The sequence below is a fragment of the Cavia porcellus genome, unplaced genomic scaffold (assembly GCF_034190915.1).
Source record: "Cavia porcellus strain 051 isolate PalLab524CR breed Dunkin Hartley unplaced genomic scaffold, mCavPor4.1 scaffold_1, whole genome shotgun sequence".
Lineage (NCBI taxonomy): Eukaryota > Metazoa > Chordata > Mammalia > Rodentia > Caviidae > Cavia > Cavia porcellus.
In genome coordinates, this window is record NW_026947484.1 from 164,711,202 (window position 1) to 164,726,799 (window position 15,598).

The 15,598-nt window shown below is 42.3% G+C and overlaps 1 protein-coding gene across 7 annotated transcripts in view; it reads right to left on the reverse strand.

Annotated features, from left to right (window-relative positions):
- Positions 1–14,877, reverse strand: part of Atg4c (autophagy related 4C cysteine peptidase) — a 65,420-nt gene extending 50,543 nt beyond the window's left edge. For 2 of the 7 annotated variants that reach the window (XM_063259532.1, XM_063259514.1), the window contains exons 1-3: positions 14,078–14,571; positions 721–800; positions 81–223 (exon numbers count right to left, since the gene is read on the reverse strand). In XM_063259532.1, the coding sequence (XP_063115602.1) occupies positions 81–156 (76 nt within the window). In that variant the 5' untranslated portion in view covers positions 157–223; positions 721–800; positions 14,078–14,571. Of the gene's footprint in view, positions 1–80; positions 224–720; positions 801–13,340; positions 13,614–14,077; positions 14,587–14,689 lie in introns of those variants that run through there. The other 5 variants (XM_063259520.1, XM_063259528.1, XM_063259526.1 and 2 more) reach the window with 5 other exon arrangements.
- Between the last annotated feature and the right edge of the window lie 721 nt (positions 14,878–15,598).

Genomic DNA, 15,598 nt, shown 5'->3' on the forward strand with positions numbered 1-15,598 from the left:
TCATCATCCATGACTGAAGGGAGAGGACACAGATCCTCAAAAACTTCTCTGTTAGGTAATTCTCATGTCATGATACTTACTATACTTCATGTTGTTCCAAGCAGATATAAATTTAGTTTTTAGCTTGTCAACTTCATCTGTCCCCGTAGCCTCCATATTCAAACTCTGAAGAAAAAGCCATCACTTGATTGCATTCTTCTGTAAAGTTTGATCTTCTGTGTGACTTTAAAAATTAAAGAAGAATAAGGTACACATCACATGGTGCCAGACTCACAAAGTTACTTAAATCATTGCATACAATTTGAAGAGAAGATGAACAGACCTATTTCTCATTCTAAAGCCAGAAGCCTTACAGAATACGGTTATATTTTAACCATAGAAAGCATGCATGCCAAATATGTAACAATATAATTCTCTAACTACAGCAAGCAGTAATCTCCCCAATCACTCACAGCTGGGCACCGTAAACAGCACAGCTGTGACACTCAACCAGAGCAGCCAAGCCTATTTCACTGCAGTTACAAACAGTGACCTGAAATCTTACTTAAAATGCTCCCCATCTTCAGAATGGAGACTTCCACTCACTTCTTCCATGTACCACCTGTATGGTTTTACTTTTTAAATTACAGCATTTCCTGTATCTCCTTCCTCTCTCAACACTAAAGCATTTTTTTAAAACACAGAAATGGTTTAAATTTATAACAGAAAATATTTTCTTACTTTAAAATACGATTAAATGTAGTTCATAAGTACATGCTTCATAACTTCACTTGAGGAAAAACTGAGATGTGTGGTATAATCTGAAAAAGAAACCAATTGTAACTGAAAATGCTTGCACTCACATGCAATAATTCACCTAGTTTACTTTTTAAGAATGCTGCACAGAACATTAACCTTATAGACTTACAAACACATACCCAGAAATACTGATCCACTAATTTCTCTTAAGAACAGGCATTATTTTATAATTTGTATTAAAAGCTATTATACCTTACAGTTCTAGGGTGGGAAAAACCATGATCTATTGGAAGAATTCTGAAAAGAAAATGTGTCTAGAATATAGAAAGTCCAAAAGAGACAACGCTTTAGAGTTACACAGGAAGGACTGGAGCACATACAACCTCATAGGCCGACATAAGAATTTTGTTCTAAGAGCAGGAAAATTCCGGACTGGGGATACAGCTCAGTGGTACAGCGCCTGCCTGGCAAGTGCAAGGTTGTGAGTTGATTCCCAGTAGCAAAATAAAAAAGAGAAAAGAGCAGGAAAATTCTAATAGAATCTGTGGGCGTGGTTTTTTATAGCAGCAAGGAGTTCTCACAAGTGGCCTTCTCCACTGGAGCTCTCATCTTGCTACTGTAGCTGTACTTGTTTCTTCCCTGTTTCTTACCATAAGCATTAAATATGTTTGAGGGTCCTCAATTTCTGTCTAGTACGTATCTATTAAATGAATCAATGAACTGATAAATTAATGAAATATATACTGTATACTGATAGTAGCACTCTCACCAGAGTAAGAACTTTTCTGAACTGACAAAGAAAATGAAAGAAAATTTTTCTTCATGAAAACTGTATACATATTTAGCAAAACTGGAAAAGCAAGAAAAAGTTTATGAAATGTAAATGATACACAGTGCATCTACACGATGGGTTCTGTGTCCATTACAAACGTGAGCAAGGAGTTGACCAGAGAGGGGCTACAGCGCGGGTCTGAAGCATGCGCACCACCGCGCACAGGTGGAGGAGGTCAGAAAGAACAGGCCAAACGTGGACAGTGACTTCCTTGTGACCTTATTTTTACATCACGATCATCCACATTTCCCAAATATTATCCAAAAACACACTGTTTTTAGAATTTAAAAGCTGAATCTTCTAAATCCACAAGTTTTAAGAGAATGCATGCATTTTCTTCCTAAATCAAAAAAGGAGGCCACAGGGGAGGCTGGTTGCCACAGTTCCCAGAGTCAGAAGCCAGCCACACCCGGCCTGTCCCCAGCAGCGGAGGAAGGAGTCAGGAAGGAGTCACCTGAGCTGGGTGGCAGGGAAAGGGCAGAGGCTGACCAGGCATTTCACCCGAGGCTCACCTTTTCCTAAACAAACAAGCAAGCTAATTAGACAAACACCCTGACCTCAAGGAATTCAGGGTGGACTAGATTGCTGGGTTCTTCCCTTACTGTTATTTTCAGTTAAAGTTCCTGCTGCGTAGACTATTTACCCAGAACGCTTTCTCTCCGAATGTGAGACATCTAAAATGTTTTTGGACCATAACCTTAGGAGCACTTTTATTGTCACTGTTAGAGTACCGAGAATAAAATTATCACAGGATCAAACTAAAGAGAAGTTGCTATTCATTTAATAGTTCAGTATAGTTACTTTTCATATGACTAAAATTGAATTCTATTCTTTCACAAAGACTGAAACCCACTTTACAACAAAAAATTTCAACGACTGTTTCTACATCCAGAGTAGGAATTATTTCTAAAGGTGAACCATGTTGGAAAGTATGATAAATTGAGACACTTTATAAAGGAATAACCAAAAGTTTCTAATGAGATTCGCCTTACTGCATATTAAACTCATTATAAGACTACAGTAATTAAATTTTAGTACTACTTAAATTTATTATTCTTATTAGCACAAGATGACACCAAATAAAACATAATGGGGAATATAGAAATAAACCCAAGCATATTTGAAGATTTAGTACCTAATAGGATATTTCATATCAGTGAGGAAAAATGGCTAATTTAATAAATATTAGAATACTAGCTAGCAAGTTTAAAATTCACACTTCACTCATTATGAATTTAAGATGAATTCAAAATGCAAATACAACACTAGAGCATGCGTATGCATACTACAAAGAAAGATGTTAAAATTATCTAAACAATCTTGGTATAGTGTGTTATGTAAAACCAGAAATCAGAAAGAAAACCATGCTAAGAATAAAAACATCTGCAGCAGAAGAAGAAAACAAGGTTGAGTTATAATCCATCTAACAGGATAAAAATTCAATTCTTATTGAATAGTTAAAGCCACTAATATACAAATTACTCAAGATGTTAAAAAGAGCTCTAAGAAACAAGGTATCTAATTTTATTTTCTTCTTTGTAATTCTCATTATTTAAAAATAAATTACTCAGGACTGGGGATTTAGCTCAGCGGCATAAGCACCTGCCTTGCAAGCAGGCGGTCGTAAGTTCGATCCCCAGTACCGATTAAAGTTTTTTAAAAAGTTAAAATAAATAAATTACTCAAACTGGGTGTGGCAGCACACATCTGTAATTCCAGAACTCTAGGAGGCTGAGGCAGGAGAATTCAAAGTTCCAGACCAGACTGGGCAATTTAGTCACTTATTGAAACCCTGTCTCAAAATAAAAAAGTGCAAAGATTTTTTAAAATGCTGAACCATTTTTTATTTTTGGCTGTATGATGAACTCTATTCTTATAGTCTCAAAGCCCGCAGTTTCAGTCATGTGAAAACTTTACTTCCTTAATTTAATTCTCCAGGGCAGCTTTCACTAACTAAAATTACTTAAAGGGTATCTTTTGTTAAATCACCACTTTTGTTTCATCTTAAAGTAAGTGTGTGAGATTTAGAAACAGGAAAAAAAAATAAATTAACATTCAGCGCATTTGGTCTATTCAAATATTTTCTTTCCATTTGTGTGAGATAAGCCAAGAAAAGCAAAAGAAACAATATGTACCGTTTTAACATCAAAATGAGCAAAAGAAACAGGGAAGAGGAAACCACAAAGAGCTCCAAGCATAAGAACAGTCTTATTCCAGAATTTTGAAATCACCACACTCCCATTCCAAAACCTTTCCTAGGTTTAAAAATAAAATTAAAGTGAGCTAAACTTCATTTCCCTGCAGACAGGCACTGCGCCCTGCACCTGCAGTCCTAGCTCCTGTGGAAGCGAAGCCCAAAGTCAGAGCCTGGCCTCGGCACCCCAGGACACCCCACCTCAGAAAATGAGACAGACGGACAAAAAACTGTCTGTCCGCAAAGCACAAGTGCTGGTCTAGCCATATCCAGTACATCTCAACTCCTATAGTAGCAAAATACTACCTGGTTGGCTGACCCATGATCAAAACTGATGATGCCAAAATTCTTATTTATTCTAGTGCAATAAGCCTCAATCTGGAAAACATAGAAGTAACATCTTACAAAATTTCCAAATCACCTTCTAGAAAGCATTTCAAGTTTATGTCTTAAAACTTTAGGGAATTTTTTTTTCAAACAGACACTCTACTAATGCAAATTCCAGAAAATCTTACACTCCACCCTTTACATTCTGCTTCGTCTCTTTCTAATCAGAGAACGTGCCACAGACCTCAACCTCAGTGACACAGATCGGAGCTATCGATGTGAGTCTTAACCTCACTGCATCCCTGAGGTGCGAACAGCAGACCGGTGGCTGAGGAGAGTCCTTGTGGAAAGCAAATCATCAACACTTGATGGGGAAACCAGCTGACACCAGATGTCACCTTCCCAACCCCAGCTATACTTTACAATCGCTGATACAGTACATACAAACAAGGGCAAGGCACGCGCTGAGTCTCAGGGCGCACGAAGGGCAGGTGGAATAATCGGGTACGTTTGACCCACCAAGGATTTAAAGTCAGCAGGTAGGGAATGACCCACAGAATACCGCTAAGTCATGCCAGGCAAGGGTCAAAACACGACACAGGCTTCTGGGGTTTGTAGATGCGTGGACATCTTCCTGAGACGTACTCCATGGCAATACAGATACCAACTGGGAAATAAAATGAACTGAGGGTCTACTCTGAGTTTTCCTATTACAATCTTTTCTACCTGTTTGTATTGTTATATCAATAGCTTATCAGCTATCATCTTTGCACTTGATCTCTTAATTGCTTCTCTTCATTTCAGTTTTTGTTTATAGAAACATCAATAATCTGTCCACTTCCAATCCTTCTCCTCCTACACCTGCCCATCTTTTATCTTCCTACACTGAACCTGCACTCTAAAACCCGTTCAGGTTATAAATAATTCTAAAGAGGAAGGGGTAAGGGCAAATACAAGGAAGGGCTGAGAGGGGAAAATAACAAGGACTGAGATGCGCTGTGCTTATTACCAACTCCCACTACAAAGTTCACCTTCACTTATCACAAACATGTAGGAACGAACAGAGAGGAGGAAGAGAGAGGAAGAGGAGGAAGACCAGGAGGAGGAGAAGAAAGGGGCAGGCAGAGGAGAGGGCAGGACGAAAGAGGAAGTGAAAATGGCTCAGATGTGACGTGCATATGCACCAGTTCCCCAAGACCACCGGGACTGTTACATCCTTCAAGTATACACTTGTAAGCAAACGCCTATAGATTGATCGGTAGAGACGTAGATTCATACTACCCTCTTAGAGCTAAGTTAGGCAAGCTAGACAGCAGTCAGAGATAAAAATACTCAGAAAAGGAATGACAACGTGGTATGAGCAGCGCTCACATTCAGGAAAAGGCTTAGCAATGGAACATTCACTGGTGAAGACGGGCTTCTCTACGGCCCCGGCCTCATGCTGTGACGAACGTTGCACTATAGTTTCATAAACCATGTTCAGCCACGCCAGAACCTCCGGAACCTCTGATGAGTCCAATGTAACCACAAACGTCTGAAGCATCCATAGTTTACAATGCAACTCGGCAAGGTATTAACTGTGCGGCTGTGACACAGGAGGTCAAACAAATCATTTAATCAACAACATGTAATCAACCCCTACAAGGACTGACGGGCACACTCTCAGGACTGAAAGGGACCTCACGAAGCACAGGCAAGCAGTGAGTGCTCCAAGTGGGGGAGGGGGGGTTTGACCACGGCTCCTGCGTCACACGCTCCCATCTATTAGTGGCGTCTCTTTAATCAACAGTGGTTGCGTGGAGAGGAGTAGTGGAAGAAAATGTGTACATTTTAGTGACTGCAAAAAAAAAAATCACTGTCATCCCAAGGAATCTGATCAGCTCTCTGGGTCGGAGTCACAGCCATGAACAGCTATGCGGGGTCACCAGGCGGCCACAGTAGGACACCGCCCCCCCACACACACACACACCAGCGCAAGCTCACCACACATGTGTGCTCAGGGGCCCAGGACTTGGCGCACACAGCGCGAGCCCAAAGCGCTGCTCCAAGTTTAAAACCGACGGTGTTTTTACTGGACCTGTTCAGAGTACCCGCATTAACTACATGAAACTTGATTATTTCAAACTATGCTGGCTGCAACACGTCACATGGAACCCAAGTGCTGTCCCCTGTAATTTCCACTGTCCTGCCCTTGACACCTTCCACTTGACGGCTCAACTGATACTGAGAAACATTCTTCCCAACTCGCTCTGCTCCAGTCTTTCCTCGTCCACCTTAAACAGCCCCAGTTCTCTCACCTGAGTCAGAAGAGCGAAACCCTGAGCCGTAAGAGCATTACAGAAAACACAAGCCACAGGATGAAACAGCAGAACCGGTGTTATCACACAAACATGGGAGTGTGTAATCCGCGTTATCACACAAACCTGCCAGTATATTCGCTCACATACTAAAGGCACCCTGTGCTTTCGGACCTGGGGTCTCAGGACAATGGTTCTATTGACCCAAAGGAACACAAGTCTTCAAAGAAGTCTTGGATAAAAATGGAAATTCAGTTTAAGACAGTGGATTTCAGGTTTGTAACAAGCAAACAGCAGTAAGCTAGTTCCCAGGTCCCATTTCATGGGTTACTTTTGCAGGAAGAGGTGCACCTGCACCCTAAGGCCAGCGACTACAGGTCACCTATACACAAAACACCTTCCTTCACCCAGTACTACAGCCTCAAGAACCACTTTTCCTGCAGAAGGTTAAACACTGCATGCCTTCTCTAATACAAAAATATAAATAATGTAAAAAGCAACATAAAAGAGCCATGTTAAGAGAAGGGAGGGCAACTCCAAACAGACAGGCAGGGAACAAGGGAAGGCTGTGGACAGAGAGGGAGGAGAACCATGCACAGCCATCAGGCCGCAAGCTCCAGGGAGTCACTGTGGACTGTAAAGATACTACTTAAAAATTTAAAAATATAAATAAGATATAACATCTAATCACATATTTGAGCATCTACTCCAGCAAGGAACTGACATAGGTAAAGTGAGACCTGAAACATTCAAGACCTTTATGGCTAACCACACCCCAGCTAAAAGATCTTGGCTGTACACCTCACAACAGATACCAAAGAGCGGTGTCTCCTGCTTGCCAATGGAAAGATCAACACATGAATAAAACTACAGGCTACAACACAGTCACCACTGGTATTCTTCCAATACAAAGCACAAGGACATGCAAATGACAAATATTTCTGTTCTGAAAACACAGAAGAACACTAGACATAGGACTCAGAACTGGGTTATAGTGTTCTCAACAGTTACATCTATTGTTAACGATTAATGTTGGGATTGTATTGCCCCTCAGAAGAGTATTGTTTAAGTCACAAACACGATTGTTGTGGCTTACAAATAAAGCTGGTGATGTCACTTTTCCTGTCCTCTCTAATTTTATAATGTTACATCAACTGGAAAAGTCACAGGTTTAAATCTTTACAAAGTTAAAACTGCACATTCTTCAGCTGACTAACTGTTCTAGAGTTCCCTACTGGTGTGTATTAAGATAACATTTTAAATTATACCTACTTTAGCTTTACAGATACCCGATTTTACAAGTCTATTAAAAAGTAGCTTAGTAAAACCTTAACTACATTTTAAGTTGATAACATAATCACACAGAAAAATAACTGAAATAATTCTGAATGCCAACTGGTATTTAACGATATGCCTGTAGGGAGATAAAGTCTAAGAACTAAAATGGCAAAGAAATCTTCACTCCCTGGATTTGTTATTGGAGGCAATAATGATCTGGTAACTTCCAAACTATTTCACATGTCTGCAACAGATTAGATGAGTGAATATACTGACGTGATTGAAAATCTGAACTCTCCCTATGGGGAAAAAAGGAGAGATTACACATTGGAGAAGGTGACTCTGTGGGTAACCCTGAGTTAAAGGTGTTCTGTGAATTTTAAGAAGCATGTATGCATGTGCACGTGTGTATGTCTGTGTGCAAACCTGTATTTAAAGAGCTCAGAAGCAATGTTTTCCAGTAGCAACAGCCATGTTGAAAGTCCAGTTACTGAACTCCAAGGTCACTTCACACTAAGAAGAACCAGGACCCTAAGATAAAACAGCTGATTCTGGGTCTGGGGCAAGGCAGGTACCCAATGAGCACAGAACATCTTACTGTACAAAAGAGTAAACGAGCTCTCAAATGGCAACCAGACACATCCGAAGGCCACAGAGGCCAGTCTGAAGAACTGCCTCTGAGCAATCTGCAGACAATTTAAACACATAGTGACACCAAAAAAGGAGACTGGAGGGGATCATGGTGGTACATGCCTGTAACCCCAGCACCCTAAGGCGGGAAGGTCAACAAATTCAGACCCAGCCTAGGCAACTTAGCCAGCCCCGCCTCAAAAAGTGAAAAAGATTGGAGATGTGGTTCTGTATGAGCGTCCTGGGTTCAACATGCAGTGCCAGGAAACAAACAAGCAAAAACAAAACCCAACTCAACCCAACCAGCATGGCAGGAGATGGGGTGGGGAGCTCCTCCTTAGAGGCAGACCAGTCAGGAAACATACATGGAAACACTGGCAGAACTAGGGAATCACTGTTTGGCAGTTACCAACGCAATGACTGATTAAGGCAAGAATTATCAACTGCCACCAAAATAACTGGGTAGAGGCTGAGTATGGTGGAACACACCTGTAACCTTAGCACTTGGGAGACCAAGGCAGGTTACATAGTAGGACCCTGTCTCAAAAAACAAAGTACAACAACAACAACAAAAACAACTGGAGAGGAAAAACTGCTGGAAAACAGGGTATTTACAGGATCATGAAGTACCATATCATAGATTAATTACTAACTATAAAAGGAAAGCATACCCTCAGAATGTAGAAACCTGGCTAAGATAATAGACAGGCAAACTGTGCTGTCTGCAGTGGGAAGTGCACATCACCGAGATGAGCGCTGAAAGACTGCAGCGCCACCAAATGCAGAGTCTGGACTGGAAGGAAGGAAGGACAGAGCGGGTGGGCACAGCTCAGCGGCGAGCACCCCCAGCTCAGGAACTGCGTCTCTCTGTCCCGTCCAGAATGGTCTCTACCTCCTCTTACTCCTGAAGACACACGGTGAAACACTTATGGGCGAAACATCATGATGCTTCCACCTCTACTTTCACATAATTCAGCACAAAAAAAGAACACATGCACATTCAAATTCAGACAGCATTGTCTAGGGGAAACCAGGGTGAGGACCGTTATTGACTTGGACATCTAGGAGGTGAAGGACACATACATACAGCACAGGTATCTGTTATGCTATTTTCAACTTTTTTAAATTGGTTTGAAACTGTCAAAAGAAAAAAAGGAGGAAAACACTGGGGGAAAATTAACAGACAGCTAATCAGACTTTATAAAGCCTACTTCTTCACCCTTCTCATTAGGGTTAAAAGTAAGAGCAAAACCCAAAAGGCCTGACTGACTCAGGTCTGGTGGCAGAGTGTAATCACAGCTACTCAGGAAGCTGAGGCAGGACTGGCAGGTTCAAAGCAGCCTGCTCAATTTAACAAGATCTTGTTTCAAAATAAGAAAACATAAAAAGTGCTGGGGCTGTGGTGCAGGGCTCCTCTGGTTCAATGCCCAGTACCAACAGGGGAAAAAAGTCTGACTAAAAATAAAGATGGTAATTCTAACAAACAGTAAGTAATCACTAAATAACCCAGCACTGGATTCTGTTACAGCTGCAGGCTGAATGTAATCCCTGCTGAACCCGGTGGAGGCCCAGATTGACACACCACAGGCAACATAAGACACACAGACCGCCAGACACAAGATTTTCTCCAAATCAATCCAAACTACCAAGCAAACTTTCTCTCAATATGAGTTTTGCTATTTAGTTTTGAACCCTAAAACACACAGTCACAGAAATCCAGAGGAGCTCAGACCCAGTGTTACTGCAGTAATGAACACTGCAGCTCTGTTCGGAGGTCCTTGCTTACCACCTCATTTAAACCTCACAAGGATAAAGTGTGGTCATTACCCCAACCGGTAATTAAAACAACAAGGGTTTGGAAATGCAGTACAATTTCTATAAGGTCACCATGCTAGTAAATAAACAAAAAGAGCCTTGGAATTCAGGGAGTCTGACTTCAAAGCCTACACTCTTTGTTCTACAAAATCTGTAACTTACCAAGAAATAAAAAATTTAAACTGTGCTGATTCAGTATTTCTCAAAAATTAAACAAATGAAACATTTCAAGGGAAACAAAACTCAAAAATAGGTCTTTATTCCCTGACGTACACTTGGATTTACATCCGCACCAACAGAATGCATTTAGAATTTAACCAGGTGCCCAATTTACTCCCCGGTCCCAAGCAAGCTATTCAAATTCCTGGTTGTAACATGAGCACATACCAACCTCTCCTCTGGAGCTTCACCCCTGCTCACTCCAGGAAAAAACACCCGAGAAGACACCAGCATCCCAATACACTGAACTGGAACAATGATTCCAAAGGGAAAATAAGAAAGTAACCTTGAACCTAGCTGCCACCACACACAATACTAAAAGAGAAACCAGAGCTCCAGCCAGCCCCAGAGTGCTCTCCGTCTCAGGGACCCACACCCCAGGACACCCAGTCACAGAAGGGCATCCTCAGGGTGGCCAGCGGTGACATCCCTTCCCTCTCGGCTCCTATCTAACCCACCACTCCTGTCCTGAGCATCTCCAAGGCCACCACTACCTTCTCCAGCTCAATCAGTCTTCTAGGGAGCTCCAGAGCCTCCTAAATGGCCCCCCATCTCCAACCTCATTCTCTCTGAAACTGGCCCCTCACAGAAGCAGACTCCAGTCCACGTGCCGGAGCTGGAACCCCAAGTTTCTTTAACCGAGTCTCCGATTCATCTGCCTCCCCACACACCCAGCAGACTTGCCGGCAGAAGATGCTTGGCCTCCCACGTCCCTGTGGCCAGGAGACTGCCCGGTGAATGATTAAATGCTGAGTGGCTGACTGCATGTCAAAGGTTACAGGTGTATACAAAAACAACACAAATCATCTTCAGGTTCCTTATGACACAAATTGCGGGTCGCCAAAGCTTACATTACAACACTGAAATGGATATGGCAATCCTGGTCTGTTTAATTGACAGTATTTTTTCTTCTAGTGATTCTTAACACAATGGTGTACTTTAGAACTTAACAAAGCACTGAGGAATCTACAACTCTCTCCACCACCAGGTTCAAACCTGGTAATCGCTCCCCTGTTCTCTCCTGGCCACTATCCTACCCTACCAGCCAATAACTACTGTTTCCCCCACTGCAGCACCTGAATCCACCGTCCGCCGTCCCCTGGGTGGGGACGAGGGGTCCAGCTCCTAACTCACTTCCCCCACAGCTCCATTCCTTCAAACACGACTTTGTCCAAATGCAAACAAGGATAGGCAGGAAAACCGAGCATACCCAGCAGTTGTTTGCACAGTATGAATCTCTCTGCACAACCTACCCTAGGAATTCTGTTCACTTTATACTTCCATTTCATTCTTCTTAATTTCTACCTACAACACCCTCACCTGCTATTTAAATACCAGATTAAACGTCACCTTCCACATCCCTTCCTTGTTAACCCCTATTTCCAACCTTCACGTTCTAAAACCCTAACATCTGAAACATATCGGCCCTACTTCCTGCCCTCAGTAGAGGATGTCTGGGTCTCACAGTGGGCTCCCTCGGGGAAGGACTGTGCTCCTCTCCCGGCCTCAGCCCCACCCTAACCACACAGGATAGTATCTGGCTAGGAAGAGCAGCTCTGCAAGCAACTGTGCTTAATACACAGTTATTACAGGGCAGAGAACAAATCTCTGCAGCTGTGGTGCAGCGGAAAGGGTCAAAAAGAACTGGACAAGATGACAAAAATTCTTAAGCTTCAGTTTGTTCAACTGCTAAATGTAAATAATATTTATCAGTCCAGTGAGTCATAATTAACAGAGATGACGCTGCAGAAGTACCCAACACAAAGATGAGGACAAAAAAGACACTCACTAATGACTGTTCTGATGATTTTTATTAAGTATTCAATAAATGCCTACTTACCAAGTAAAATCTCAAGGAAAGTATCTATTTGAAAAGTAGGAATCTTAGGAAGCAAACGTTTTGGAGAGGAGGTCAGTGGAAACAAGAGGACGAAATGGTAAGCAAAGATGTACAAGATCCACAATGATCCAAAAATTTGTATATGTAATATACAAATATATTCAATTTCCAAAAATGATAATTACCACATATCACAAACATTCACTAATAAAAAGGAGGAATGTCAAGAATGTAAAATGTTTGAATGTCTAGCTTCTTAATCTTTTTTCAATAAGGAATTCTGTGAGTGAATTAATTCTGAAATATACAGTTAGCCCCAAAGCTTTAGCAGGACTGAAGCCATCTCAGATCACTTCAGAATCACTAACTTGACAGAACCGAGACTCAATCTGCATATTGTACTCACAGGCAGAGACTATACCGCTGGAAGAACCATGATCTCCTTACTAGAAACCCTAGCGCAACAAGAAGGTGCAAACCCCCCTGAGTTACACAGTCCCCAGACAGTGAAAACAAAACTTCTTTTACAAACTATTAATGAATAGTACAAAAAACTGCTTACCAAAGCTATCTGGAAAAACTTCACAACCAGTTATCACTCATACGTTTTCAATATATTTGTATCATGTTTACAGGGAAAAAATAAGTGGCATCAAATAAGTGGCTTTAAGCTCTTTTTAACTAAATATACAACTCCATATGCATTTTCAAACTTCAAACAGTTCTCAAGATTTTATAACAAGTGAACCAATAATCAACTCAATATATTATCAGATTATCTGATAATCAGAAACTCCTGTCTTCAAGGAGAGCTTTATCAACCTGAAACCCAGAAAATAGACTTAACTTTTCAAAGCCTCTCCAATCCTACTGGGCACTACCAGTGATTCTAATATAATTACACACCACAAGCAAGCAAGAAAGATCATCCCTGTGTGTCTGTTATCAATTGACACAAAATCTCTACAAAATTCCACTAAGACATATGGTCCAAAAATAAAAACAGAAGAAAATTCCCATCTAAGTAATTCAGATACAAATGGCTCTAGAAGTAGGTATCTTCAACTCTAGGATAGCAGTGGATCCCAGGTGAGAAAATCACGAATACAAAACAAAACATAAGCTTACATAGTACACAACAAAATACACACTCAGGGCTTGGCCTGGTACCTGTTATCCCAGCACCCAGGAGGCAGAGGCTGGAGGAGCACTGAGAGTCTGAGGCCAGCATGGGCTATAAAGTGAGACCTTGTCTCAAAAAATCAAAACAGAATGAAAAACAAGAAACAAATTCTTAAGCCCAGTCATACTATGCCTCATTTTCCAAGCAGGTTAGAATGCATTCCATCCCAGGGATACAGGACCTATGCTATTACAATGTATTGGATGGAGCAGCAGATATGAGACTTCAGCTGCCTTCTGTTAAACCAGACAGGACAAAATCTGCAAGTGCAAAACAATAAAATTAAAAGTTTGCTTATTTCTGGATATACAGTTGATTTCATTGAAAATACGTTATGTCATGTGTAATTATTTCAATATGGTTTTAAATGCATTAACAAATTCATTCAAATTTTTAAAATCACTTTTAGATTTGCTGTGGCAAATTTTGGTAATTACAAGCCATAGGAAGAACAGCTCTTTGGGATGTCCACTAATTTTTTATTTTAGTTTTAAATTAACATATAGTAAAACTGACTTTATTGGCATGCAGTTTATTGAATTTTTAACCCTATATAGATTCATGTAACATCACCACAGTCAGAATAAATAGGTCTATTTCAAAAAAAAAAAAAAAATCCATTCTGGGTCGACCACAAGGGACCTCAGATGCGGGAGGGAGGGGGTGAGCGGACACCCAGTACAGCTAGTGCACGTTAACACCGGATGAAAAGGCGTTCGCTCACCCGAACTCGAGTGCCGTGGTGAGAAGCAGTGACCAAGACGACAACGAGGGCTGGGTTAGGATGCGGGAATTCGGGGCTTTCCTCTTTGGGAACGGGGTCGCGCCGGGCCACGTAAGACCTCAGGAAGCAAGGGCAGCTGCCCTGGAGCTCGCGTTTGGGAGCTTCGGAGCCCGGGACGAACGGCACCACACGGGAGGCGCCGGAGCCCTGCGGACCCGGATGGGGCCGCGCGGTCTCCTCTAGGGACAGAACCCCGCGGGACCCCCGGTCATTCGGAAGTCAGAGATACTGAATCCCAACCTCCTTGACCGCTACCTCAAGTCGACCCCTCGCCGAAACGGGTATGGAGAACTGAATACATGTGCACGAGCCACCAACCGGCGACACGCCTGGGCCTGAGCAGCAGCCACAACGGTTACCCCCGGGCACACAGACGCCGGGACATCCGCGCCACAGCCTCGGGTCCCGCCAGGCCACCGTAGTTGGAGATAGACCTCGCCCCAACCCCCTGCCGGCTACCGTAGTACTCGGAGGTACGGCCTCACTCTAATCCCGGGCCGGCCACCGTACTCGGAGGGACGTTTCAAACAAAACCTGCGGCCGGCCACTTACGTGCACTACAGCCTTCCCACGGCGCTCGCCGCTTATGGTCTGGAGCGTTTCCTCGACCTGTTCTTCCCCACCTTCACCCAGTTACTATTGCGGCGAGCGCGGAGCCATGGAGGATATCTGTAAATGGTGCCTGTCTTTTAGACAAACCCCATCACTGCTCTCCGAGGCCTACCGAGGACCTCTCCGAAGTCCTACAGTTGGACTTCAACCCCCAGGATGCCATACGACATTACGCACTTGCCTCGGCGGGAACTACAAGACCCAGCTTGCTATGCGCCCACCTTCCTCGTGCCCCTATTAGTGCAGCTCTCCAGGAAGCCTTCGTTTGCTGAGATTACCTTGTGTTTTCTGTTAATTGGCTATGAGGGTACTCTGAGATACAGTGAGGGCTGATGACTGGGCACTTGGAAAACGTCCCGAGATATGTGCACTCATTTCTTCAGATTCTTTATAAGTATTAGAACAGGCCAGTTTTAAAGAGAGGCCTCATTCTTGAGAGATGTGGAGAGAATATTAAATTATTGCACAGTGTAATGCTGTATTGTGTTGCAGTGCCGCAGATCCTACTGGAGCAAGGATCATTCGACATGATCCTGGCATGCATAGGAAATTACAGTAGAAGCTAGAAGTAAAAAGAGAAATAAATAACAGTCTGTACTATCCGACTCTGAAACCGCGCTGGGAAGAAAACTTTACAGAATGCAGAACTGAAAAGTTAAATATTAAACTTGAAACATGCATTTCAATTTTTAGTGTGGTTAGCGGTTTGCCTTCGTGTTAGTCTCACAAAAACAGGTAACTAGGGTAACCGGTTGTTTCTTGTCAAAACCAAACAGGTTTGACAAGAAACAAATGATATTTATTAAAATGAGCAAACAAAATAATTGTTTCTTTGTCTGATTAAATAGA